Source organism: Suricata suricatta, chromosome 13, assembly GCF_006229205.1.
Source record: "Suricata suricatta isolate VVHF042 chromosome 13, meerkat_22Aug2017_6uvM2_HiC, whole genome shotgun sequence".
NCBI classification, from domain to species: Eukaryota; Metazoa; Chordata; class Mammalia; order Carnivora; family Herpestidae; genus Suricata; species Suricata suricatta.
In genome coordinates, this window is record NC_043712.1 from 89178910 (window position 1) to 89191129 (window position 12220).

The 12220-nt window shown below is 53.0% G+C and overlaps 1 protein-coding gene across 2 annotated transcripts in view; it reads right to left on the reverse strand.

Annotated features, from left to right (window-relative positions):
• Positions 1–12220, reverse strand: part of FAM120A (family with sequence similarity 120A) — an 84940-nt gene that overhangs the window by 12154 nt on the left and 60566 nt on the right. For both annotated transcript variants that reach the window (XM_029921087.1, XM_029921086.1), the window contains exons 11-13: positions 10866–11115; positions 5427–5541; positions 320–529 (exon numbers count right to left, since the gene is read on the reverse strand). In XM_029921087.1, the coding sequence (XP_029776947.1) occupies positions 320–529; positions 5427–5541; positions 10866–11115 (575 nt within the window). The remainder of the gene's footprint in view (positions 1–319; positions 530–5426; positions 5542–10865; positions 11116–12220) is intronic.

Here is a 12220-nt window from a genome sequence, read left to right on the forward strand (position 1 = left end):
GGGCTGTGCCCTGCAGAGAGACCGCGTGTGTCCCATGTCCTTTTTTGGGCTGCTCCGCGCTGCTGGCCGTGTGTATAATGTGAGCACATTAATGATATAATATGTATTCATTAAGAGCTCTTTCAGAAGAGACACACATTAAACAAGGAAGCGTACTGAGCGGCTGACAAAGATGTGGCCGGGGCCGGAGGGAACCCAGACCTGTCCGTCCCCGCCTGAGCGAGGTCCAGGCCACTGCACACCACGTGTGCACCTGCGGCCTGCACAGCCAGCCCGCCAGCTCCCCCGTCCCCCGCCGGCCGGCGTTCCGGAGACTGACCTGACCATCACAGAGGTCGATGAGCGGGGTCTTTTCCCGGCTGGCTTTGAGGAGTTTGGACTGGAAGAGTTTCCCGTCAAAATACATCCACGGGCAGCAGTGCTCCCAGGGCACCGGCTGGCCACACGCGTCGTTTGCAAACAGAGCCATGTCCACACCGCTCATGAAGAGAGCTGATAGCTGAATGCCTCGGGGGTCGAGGTTCTCAATCTTTAAATGGAAAAGAGTGATTTCTATGGAGTAAGAACACTGCAGAACCCGTTCTCACCACGTCTGACTACAGCTCTCCACACTTAGCGCGGACACCCCTCCACCAAACGCCCCCTACACATACCTGCTATTTCCTTACAGTGACCTAGCACTGGCCTATCTGAACAGAGAGACATTTTATGTTATTTAACAGATTTAAATTTTATAGACTGGTTCATACACATACTGAAGTATTTCAATTTGGAATTTGGAAAGCATCATACAGGTGTAAAACTGTGTTGAAGCTGACATGACAAAGTAACAGATTATTAATAGTCTCCTTGGCAGTTAGGAAGGCCACTACCCACTTATGGAAATAAGCTACCCTTCAGGTTCTACACACTGGTAATGTATGAACAGAAAGATTATAATAAGCAACATTCCATTAAGATTCTTCATTTTCCAAGCAGTTATATTACAAAATTACTCAGCATAATTCCAGTCTAAAACCTGTACTTCATGTTTACATTATTTCATGTTAATGTTTTAGGTAGCAACTCATTAATGAGACTGTCAAATGCTTCAGGAGAAATGGATAGCTTATAAATGGAAGAACACAACAACAAAAACACGGTATCTGGACCATGCAGACTATCTGTCCTGCCCCCTCCTTCATGGCGCTGCACCCCCTGCGCGCACGTGGCCCTGGCTCCTGGCACCTGGCGCGCAGGGCGAGGACACTGACAGGTACAGTCAACTCTTGATTGTCTGTGAAGGACCTAGTTTGTGGATTATCCAGAAGGGAGATTTAACTGCCTGGGTTCTGGCTTCCCATCTCACACACTTCGTTTCTAAGGTGAGGGTGTCTCAAGAATGTAGCCCTTACGGGGTATCACCCTAAGCACTGCCTACTAAACGTGGCAGATTTTTCGTTAAAAAGGAAAAAGTCATTCCCATGGCAGACACGGAGGAATTCTGATTATCTGCTGTTTTGTGCTCAGGGCCAACATTCCGGAATCCATAATCTGCTAACACTGCGTTTTCCAACTGCTGTCCTTTAGATTTTCAGTCAATGTAGTTCAGAGCCTTCCAAACCTGGAGAAGCCCGTCCGCACCTCTGGCCCCGCCGGCCCGGGCTTCTCCGGGGCCTGAGCGTCTCTGGGACAGTGCACTTGGCTGAGGGCAAGTGGGGCTGGGTGATGGGACTACTACATGCATTTTTATATTTATGAGCAGAAGTGGGGGAAGAGAGCACCAAAATGGGGAAAGAATTCCCTTGAAATGGAAACTCCCTTTTCCTCTGAGAGACTCAAGAGAGAAAGAGGGAGCTTCTCCTTCTTGCAGGCGGACACTGTGGGAAAGTGGCCCCGTGTGTCGGGGAAAGCGGGGGTGGCACAGAGGCCACTCTGCCACCCAGTGCCGTCCTGCAGCCCGGCAAGCGCCTTCTGGGGAAGCCCAGGAAGCATGGTGCCGCTGTCCCGGCTTGGTCCCCAGAGGTGGCCACGCAGATGCCCTGGCCCCCACGCAGCAGACAGAGCCCCCGCCGCCCGGGCAGGCAGCAGTGGGCAGAGGTACCAGGTCAGGACGAGCGCGTTCCCGGGGGGCCGACGGGACGCAGGGGGATGTCTGCCTCAGCCACACTCACGTCTGCTTATTCTAACTGGACTCGCCGTCAGCGAAGGAACCGCATGGGCTTCAAACATGACGCTCACGTCACTTAGTGATGGCAACTACCATTAATTTCACAGGACAAGTTCTCAAAAGCTGCTTAAATAATGTACTTAAAATCTCAACTCTGCTGGATAGATTTCGCCTCATCCAAAAACTTCTAAATCACTTCGCATAGTGTTTTATATGTCTCTGCCTACATGTCAACTACACAAATAGTACTAAGTTAGTATCTACAGGGGACTTAACGAGGGCTCGGACCTGTCAGGCACCACTCTGCATTTCCACACGTGTTGTCTCATTTAGGTCTCAGCACTCGGCGCCACAGATGGAGAAACAGAGTCACAGAAAGCTCAGCACCGCCAAACTGGTAACTAGCAGCACCAGAGTCTGAACGCCTGATCACAGAAATGGCTACACCATTCACATTCCAACTCGTTCTCTTCTACACAGAAGATAAAATTGTCAACTAAAGAAAGTACCGTTTTCTGACTTTATAGGAAGTACAAACACGGAACTTAATCTCCACGCAATGAGCTCGCGGACAACTCCAGGGGCGGTGCTCTGTCACCGCTGGGCTGCAGACCCCTCCTCTGACGGGCCACGTGTACCTGCACCTGCCCTAACTCTTCCAGCTGTCACAGGGCCTGACACTGTCCTAAAGCTCCTCCTCCTCCATCTTTTATGTTCTGCACTCAGTCGGTGAAACAGTGAAAAGAACTGTAAGCAATTACAGGAATGTCGAGAGCAAGGGAGAAAGAAACCGGGCAAATGTGAAGCCTGAACAGAAGTCCTCCTCACCCTCTCCCCCCACCTCCAAACACAGTCAGAGCTAATTTACCTTCATCATTCCGCCCACTCGCAGAACCTAGGAAAAGCACCTATAAAACACACCAGGGAAAACCTGAGGAGAACCTGAGCATCCCTGTCCCAGGTCTGCGAGGAGCCCCGCAGAGCCCGGACCTGTTCACAGCGGGCCGCGCGCACACGGACAAGACAGCGCCCCTAAGGAGCCCGTCTAAATCACGACTTTCAACATCCTTCCCCGCCAAATCTCCCGTCAGAAAAGCGACACGAGGCCAAACTGTCAGAACTGGGTCTTTTCTTTTCTTCTCCTCTTTATTCTCAAAGCACGTAATGGACAAAAATGGAAGAAGAAAAATAAGGTCTGGGCAATCCACAAACTGGATAGCGGCCCCTAAGACAGCCACCAAAATCAAGAGTTGACTATATCCCAAACAGTGAAATGGCGTTTCATGGAAAAGCATCATCATTGCATTCCATATATTAAAAAAATTTTAATGGTTAAAAAGCAATTAAGTTTACTTTTCTATCGCCGAATTTGGGGACTCTCAGCTCCGCATAGGGACTTTTGTAGCATTTACATAATGATTATTCCTCATAGTTCTCAATCTGATAGCTGAGAGAATCCTCAATCTTAAAAAAAAGAAAACAAAAAAACAAAAACCAAAAAACTACCTTTCCCCCCAACGAATGCTCTTATGCCCCTAGCTCTGTGGAATGTCGGCTGCTTGTGCATGAGGAGCCAGCGGTGCAGGCCGTCCGTGGTGAAGGGAAGCCGGGCCTCCAGACCAGCAAGAGCCGAAGGGACGGTGGCCTCAAGTCGCTGCACATAAAATAGGTCTTTCTAAACACAGTTCTAGAAACACCTGGCTTCAGATGAAGGATCAGGAGAAAACCATGAAAGCACTAAGACCTCAAAAGAACCAAAATGAAAGCTTAGAGTGTGGCTGTCTTTCAAAAGTTACACCCTGTGTGTTGATCCAAAATGAAAAGGATATGGGAGAGAAGATGAACTTTGAGGAAAAGCAACTTGATGGTGAGTAAGGCTTGGTGGGCATACCTGATACCTGGCGGTCTGATTTTCAGAACTGGGATGTCAATACTGATGTAATAATCTAAATAAGAGAAACAGGAAGTAGAGGTAGAGGGATGGCAGCACACGCTAGTCAAAGTATTCACAACACCCCTGAGCACGGGCTGGTGACGAAGACAGTGGTGACGGCACCACCAGCCGGGGGCGCGGGAGCGAGAGCCTGCACTTAGGGCCAGCCTTTCGGGGGACACCCAGCCAAATACTCTAGAACGAAAACTTAGATTCAAAAATATTACAAATGAAAATAATTTCTGTCTAACAAACAGAAAATCTTGATCTACAAAGTAAAGAATACAATTCGGGGTGGATTCTAAGTTTTATTGTCTTAGCTTGTTTCAAAGTCATCAGAAGCCTAGGGTGACCACACGTGACCTGGGCTCTGCACAGGTCAGCATCAGGCTCAACATCAAATTACTAAATTTAACTCAGTAATTTAGGGGAACCAGAAATTGATTGGGCCCCAACTGTAGAATACTGATAATCTATAAATTGAGCCTCAAATGCTCCTGAGGGGAAAGAATGCCTTCATAAAGAATGGCAAAAAGATCTAAAAGTGAAGGCAATTTGTCAAAAGAGATTATGTGATTACAAATCAAAGTATTTAAAAAAAAAACAAAACAAAACAAAGAAAAAAACAAATGTCAAAGAAAAAACCAAAACCCTGAACATTAAAAAGAAAAGGCAGATCCCCTGATTTAGCTAACTCTGGAAAGTCTTAAACTTTCTAAAGTTTAGCACAGACATTATAGAAAGCGAGTGCAGCTGTGCAAACACAGCAACCAACCAAAGTGCACTGAAAAGATAAGCACCCCGAAAAATCAGGGGACAACTTGGAGAAAATTAACATTGCCAAAACAAAGAACAAAAGGAATTACCAGAAGGAAAAATTAAAAGGAACACGATGTTAAATGCTAAGTAAAAGGGGCACAGGAATGATGGTGTAACATTGTTCTTCAAGTGGTTTGTAAAGGGATTTACAGTCTAGGAGGGCAAGACTATGTTTTAGAGGAAACGAATGCTATAATCAGGAACAGAACGAAACGAGAAAAGAATCCTGGCCAGATGCGAGAAAACCCTGAAGCCCAAGCCCTCCCCAGGGTTCGGGGCCCCCACCTGGAACGAAAGCAACTTTACACCCTGACGTGAACACAAGAGCAGACGCCCACTGGTAAGGAGGGAAAACCTTTATCGGACAGAAGCAGACCTGACCGCTTCCACAACTGGGATGGACACTGCTGCCGCCCCAGAGGCTCCCGAGTCGGCGGCTCGGCGGCCCTGCCCGGCGCGGCCGGCCCTCCGCACGCCGCTCCGAGGCCCCGCGTCCCCAGACAAGGAATGAGGCTCGTCAATTACCTTGAGCTCCTGCAGCTGGTCGGGCTCATAGAGCTTGGGGGACAACGCCTGAGCCAGGAAGGCGTCCAGCTCCTGGCGCCGCAGGATCCGTGCTCCAGGCCACTGCACCATATACCTACAGGGGGTGGACAGAGAGGGTCTGGCATGAGGAGGGAGCGCTCACCAGGCACACGCATGACCTGGCATCCGGGTTCCAAGGGGACTCGGGGTGACACGAGCTGGGGGGCACCGAGGGCTCTTACCCAGCATCTCTATGTACCCTGGATGACACCAGCTACGAACGGGTGTCTAATCACCTGGGCTGAACAGAACGTTTGCTTTCAGAGTGATTAAAATAGCACACCACATTTGCACAGACTGCAAACCAGCTGCTCAGTGATTTCTGATACAACTTCACTCTTGTAAGGTACTGAAACCCTGAAAAAACATTGACAGCATCAATTTACATGATTGATTTATTTCCGTTCAAGACCGAGGCAGACTAGGTCCAAGTAAGCAAGATGCGTCTCCCAATGAGGGGCAGACTTGTGTGCAGAAGAGGCTCCCACACCAGCAGGTGAGCACCAGAAAACGGGGCAGAAAGGGGCCCCATGAGTCAGAACTAACGCCGCAGCCTCCAGAACCTGTGCCCGTGACCCCTGGACACACAGACCCCCTGGATCAGCCCTGGCGTGGGAAGCAGGCAGCGGGGGGGAATCATGCTATACATCTGCAACCTCCGTGCGTGCCACCAGCCCGCGAGCGGCCAGGGGCCCCCACTCCTTCCCTTGCTCACCCGGCCGCGCACTCCTGTGTGACGCCCCCGGGGCACTAAGCCAGGGGCGGCTGCCAACGGCTCCGACCCAGGTGTCTACAAGAGTCCGTGGGCCCCAGCCCTGCACTCAGCAGCCTGAAGGGTGACCCACCGAGCTGCCGCTGATCACTAACATGAACTCACGATGACAGACTCTCTGTGACCTCTGGCCCAGAGCTCAGAAAGAACAGAGAGAATGCGGACAGGTCTCACAAAACTCTTTCCATTCCTGTCGGTGGAGGGAGTTTTCTCAGAGCTTAAAATCTAAGTCAACAAAAGAGGAGTGAGTCGCTGTGGGGCCCACCTCGCTGGGAAATAATCACCACTCCTTCACGGGAGCACACAGGACTGCGCAAAGCAGGGGCCTGCCCAGCTGACTAAGACGAGTCTTCTCAAAACCGCCCCAGAGAAACAGGGAGAGCTCGCCCGGCGCCCCCCGCCTCTGCACACACCGCCCCCGCCACCCCGAGGCACCTCTGCTGCCCACACTGCAGACGGGGAGACACGGGCACAGAGCTGACACGCTTCTCAGTAACCTTACCGACGGGCAAGGGGAAAGTGAAGGTCATTCCAAGGTAAATGAAGAGTAGACCGTCACGCTCTGTGGTGCGCAGATGCAGATAGGTGTATTTGAAAGAAATGCAAAAGCTTTTCCTCACTCAACTGCTTGCAAGGACAAAGGCTCCTTCCTTGTGACCCGAGGGGAGCTGGCATGTTCGGCACAAGGTCTCAGTCAGGGCTCTGCAAGAACCGGCCAGCACGACGGAGGCCCCCACGTCGTCTGAGAAAGTCACTGTGGAAACGCCTGTGCTCCGCATACAATGTCCTTTGCCTACGTGTCTACACTGTACTCGTATTTTTAGTTCTTCCTTTCTAAAAATTGTGATAAAATACACAGAAGGTAAAATTTGCCTCTTAACCACGTGCAAGTGGGCAGTGAGGGCACTGGACCCGCCCAGTGCTGCACAGCCTCCCGCCCCACGAGCCCAGCCACGTGCTCCTTTTAAGGTTCTGAATGAGAAAAAAGGCAGTCTTGGGGACAGCCTGGTTTTCTCAAGATCTTTCTTGGTCTTCTTGGCAGCAAAGACTCAGAAGTCAGTTTAGCTGAACACCGAACAGCTTTTCTGTTCAAATGCCCAAGACCTCCTCCAAGTGGCTTTCTAGTCCCATTGTCACAAACACCCCACTGCCCGCTGCTCCCTGCCGTCCTCAGAAAGCCTTCCTGCACTAACGCATGCCATGTGGGCTGTGCCCATGGCATCGCAGTGAGGAGCACAGGGGAGCAGGGTGAGGGCCCTGGGGTGGGGAGGTGGGGGTGCCTGTGATTTCCTCCGCAGCCCGCTGCTGCCCTGTCCATGCTGAGGAGCCGGGTCGGGGCAGGGCCTTGTGTGCCCCTCCCAGACCCACCCACTCCTCAGGGTGTGGGGACCGGCAGCGCTGGCAGCCTGTGTCCTGCCTGGGGGCTCAAGCCCTCCATCCCCGTATCTGATCCCTAGGCCTGAGCCCAGCCCCTCAGGAGAACGCGAGGTCTCTGGGAAGAGGGCCTCGGCCCCACCCCGGCAAGGCCCCCTTCTGCTCTGCCCCACGCTGAACCTCAGCTCAGGTCTGCACCCCACCCCCACCACCCTCACTGCAGTCACGGTGTCCAGTTTGGAGCATAAATGACCACCCCACGGGAGGCAGGGACAGAACCGCACCGGACTTGGGCACACGCAGACTGAGACTCTCTCGGGGCCCCCATGTGCCAGCGCGGCTTCCGGGGCTGCCGGCCGTTGGTTCCCGCGCCGCCCGCACAACGGGCTACGTGCAGACAAGCTGGCGCTGGCTCCACACGCACGGGAGGGAGACGAGAAGCTGCCCGGGCCCGGAGGCAGCGCCTGAGCGAGGCGTGTGAACGAGATGAACGGTAGGACTGTTCTGACCTTGACAATGTCTTTGTTTTTAGGAACACACACAGAACAGCGCAGGGGTGGAGGTGTCACACCTGTCAGGGGTCAGGACACAGGCACACTGACACACAAGGAGAGGCAGTGCAGCAAACACTAACGTGTCGGCAGTCGGGGGAAGGACAGCCACAAACTCCTTCAACTCTTCTCACAGTCGAAGTTTAAAATTATGCCAAAAAAAAAAAGGAAAGAGAAAATTAAGGAAAGGGAAACACTTTTGTGAACCACAGCCTGACCTTGTGACTGCTGACCTCTGCCTCCCCCTCCCCCAGCCCCGGCCGCCAAGGCCAAGGGCAAGGGCTCGCAGCCGCACTCCCGCCGGCCCCGCGGGCAGCCGGCCTCCTGCTGGCCGACCGAGGCCTCGCTCTGCAGCACAGCCAACCTGCTTGCTCGGGTCTGCAGACCACGGGCCTGGAGGCAGAAGGACGGCAAGGCCTGGCCGCCCTCGAAAACACCTGCCGTGCATACCGGCAGGTCCGTCCAGGGTCACGCGGACACAGAACCCACCGCCCGGGCACCGCTTCTCCTGCTCGCAGCCCCCTCCCCGTGGCCCGCACCTTCCCCTGGAAAACCCTCCCGCTTCGCCTGGACGGGGAAGGCGGCCTTGGAGACGGCAGTCCGCCCTCTTCCCAGGTTGCGGGCTTCCTGAGTAACGGACCTCTGTTCCCACCACCCCTGTCTCTCGGTGGTGAGTCTGCAGCGGAGAGCAGCCGCCTGAGGTCGACCCGGTTCTGTCCGGCGACAGGTTGTCTCTTGGACACCCACAAAGCCTCACTGCTCCCCTCCCAGGACCTAGGCCCAACTTCAGGGCCTCGGAGACACACATCAACCCCGACTTGCCCTTGCCTGGCCCCTCCACACACCTCCCTCTTTCTCCAAACCGTGAGGCCTCCAACTCAGCCCACCCCCTTGACCGGAGCTGGTGCCATGGAGCACCTGCCCCCAGCACCAGCCTGTCCTGGAGCCCAGAATGTAGAAGGGAGAACAGACCCTCTTATTGAAAGCAGACGAGCCCGTTTACTGGTGCCCTGGCCCCCAAACCTCCAGGGACTTGTCCCGTGAAGAGCAGTCCCTCACCTCTCTCCGACTCCCCCTCCTCAGCCAGCTCTACCTCCTCAGGGCCTGAAACCATGAGAGGCTTTTCTGTGCAGGAAACGCCGTAGCCAATCAGGTCGCCCGCCTGCCGCCACAGGGCCAGAGCCTCTGACCTGGCCAGTGCCATTTACCAATCCTTCCATCCTCTACAAATCACAAAACCAAACCAACCACAACGATTGTCTTAAAAATGGGCACCAGGACAATCCTGAAATCTGGAAGACTTTACAAGGGCCATCTGGACAATGCCGAGTGACGGCCTAGGAGAGGCCGTGAGGACCAGGACGGAGACCAGGTGCAGAGGGCGGCCATAGTGCGTCCCAGGCTGCGTGCACGGACGGCCAAGGCGGCCCCAGCACCGCAGTCTCGTCCTGCTCCGAGCATCCAACGTCCTCATCTCTGATGTTTGGCTACATAAGGTTTTATTCATAAAAACAGGTCCATAAATGAACTTTCCATTTGAGAAACCAGAAGCTTCCAAATGAAGATCTAGTCTCTCCCATGAGCTAATTTTCAATGTGGACAGAGGGAAGAGCAGGAAGGAGAGGCTTCTAAGTAAGTTACTGGCCTTCAAGTCTGTGATGAATTTAAGAACTGTCAGGAAACAGCGGCATGGGGGGGGGGGGCTCGGTCAGTTAAGCATCCGACTTCGGCTCTGATCATGATCTTGCAGTTCACAAGTTCGAGCCCCACGTCAGGTTCTGTGCTGAGCGTTCAGAGGCTGAAGCCTGCTGCAGATTCTATGTCTCCCTCTCTCTCTGCCCCTCCCCCACTCGTGCTCTATTTCTCTCTGTATTGATAATAAGTAAATATTAAAAAAAAAAAAGAATTGTCAGGAAACAAACACTCAGCTAAGGCTCTGTCCCCCCTCTTGTTCCTTGAGGGTGAGGGAACAGGGGAGTCAGTGGCCAGGAAGGAGACTGCAGGTGGCTGAGCCCCAAGGCTGCCTAAAGCGGTAGGGTCCACACATGCGCTGCGCCTGCCTACTGCAAACGCCCCGGGAGGGCCTGGGAAATGGGACCGTCTCCGCCACTGGGAAGCAGGTCTGATGGAGAAAGGGCCCAGGATATCAATGCACGGAAGGAGGGAGGTGCTCCTGGGATGGTGGGGAGCCCTTAGAACAGAGGCCAGCCTGACACAGCCCAGCAAGTGGCCTCAAAGCACCAGATCAGTCTGCAAAGAGTGGACTAGGGGCCACAGAAGAAACAGAAGCTGTGAGCCCACTGAGGGTGATGAGCCCCCCAAAGCCTGAGCTGGAACAATGTGAACAACCAAGTCAATAACATGTCAGCTTATAACCCCAGGAATTAAAACACATAACCTCAATTCCACACTGATCTACATGTGATTAAATACATGTAAGGAGAGAGAACATTTTCCCTACAGAACTCCAAATAATACAGGACATGTACAGCCTTCAAAATCTGTAATATTCAGAGGATAAAATACATTTAAAATCATTATGGTATTTGCAAAAACTGCATGTTCACCAGATACACCTGTTCTGCACGCAGACCACACAGGATCGGTCCAAACCCACGCGCTGCTCCAGCCCGCGTCCCCACAACACGCACCCGCCGCGGGGGCCGGCCGCACCTAACCTACCGTAGGACGCAGCACAGCACCGTGAGATGGGTGGGCACGCTGGCCGGGTTGAGCATGGCTGGTGTGTCCGACCTCATGCAGGCCAGGAAGGCCCTCATCCTGCGGTTCTTGTCCTCCACCGCCTTCCCCAGCCACAGCCGCTTCAGGTTGGGGCAGGTCCACTCCCTGAAGGCCAGCGCTTCCACCAGCTCCGGCGTCTGCGGAGACTTCCCTTTGTAGGCCGCCCACTCCTTAATGATCACGGGGGGAACTGGAGGGAAGAGCAGAGGAGAGCCGTTCACACGTCGGCTCGGCCGCTGGAGGCCGAACAAAACCAACCCTGCAGTAAGTACAGTCTGAAGGTGCCACCGCTCACACACCAGCGCATTCTCTCATCAGCAAGCCACCGGCAACAGTCCTCAGGCCTAGAACATTCTGTCCCCTATGCAGATTTCCAGTGAGGCCACCATTAAGTTTCTACTCAAATTATGACTTGATTTCCCCATTTAACTAATATGTGTAAATCAAGGATGTAGAAAAACTTGTTTTATTATTTCAATCGATTAAGTTTTAATAATAACAACTGGTAAAATTTACACAAGTACATGATTATCAACATATCGTGGGAAATCCAATTTAGATCGCTCATCTTTTTCTACATAAACAGATACTTTCACGAATCAGATTTCAGAAATAATCTGCACTTGGTGCCTCTTCCACAAACGTTGGTTAGGAAGAGCAAGCTCCCTCAACGCAAGACCCCGTGAGCCTGGGGGACAGGCTGAGCTATGGCTCACTGCGGTCCCTGACCGTCACAACAGAAGCAGGGTGGCACAGTGGCTCCCTGGGCACCTTCCACAGGTTCTATCCAAATGACAGCACCCCAACTGGGCTCATGTTCCCTAAAATAGCGCCCCAGGGAGACAGGAGAGCAAAGGCCCAGACTCTGCCCGCCTACAGCCCCACCCCTCCCGCTGGCACAGGACGTGGGCAGCTGCCCAGCGCCAGGCAAGGTAGCAAGGTGTGCCGCCAAGGAGCCCGGGCCTCCCAGCCCAGGAGCAGGCCACTGGGGCAGGAAGCAGGTCCACAAAGCCCCCCCAATACTCCCCTTACAAAAAAGTTACTGTTCTGTCACTGGGAAAAACCCCTTCATTCACATTTGAGTATCTTACTCTTTAAAAATGGAAGGAAAATCTAAAACACATAAAATGCTTATTTTAAAGTCCATCAAGTCCAAACAGACACACATGTATATATAAATACATACATTTTTGTGTTCATCCTTATTTTTAGGTGCCGGACACACCCCCACGCAGTCCCCACTGCCCAGCCGGCCCTGTCCTTGGACTCACAATCTAGTGCCATGCCCACAGAGC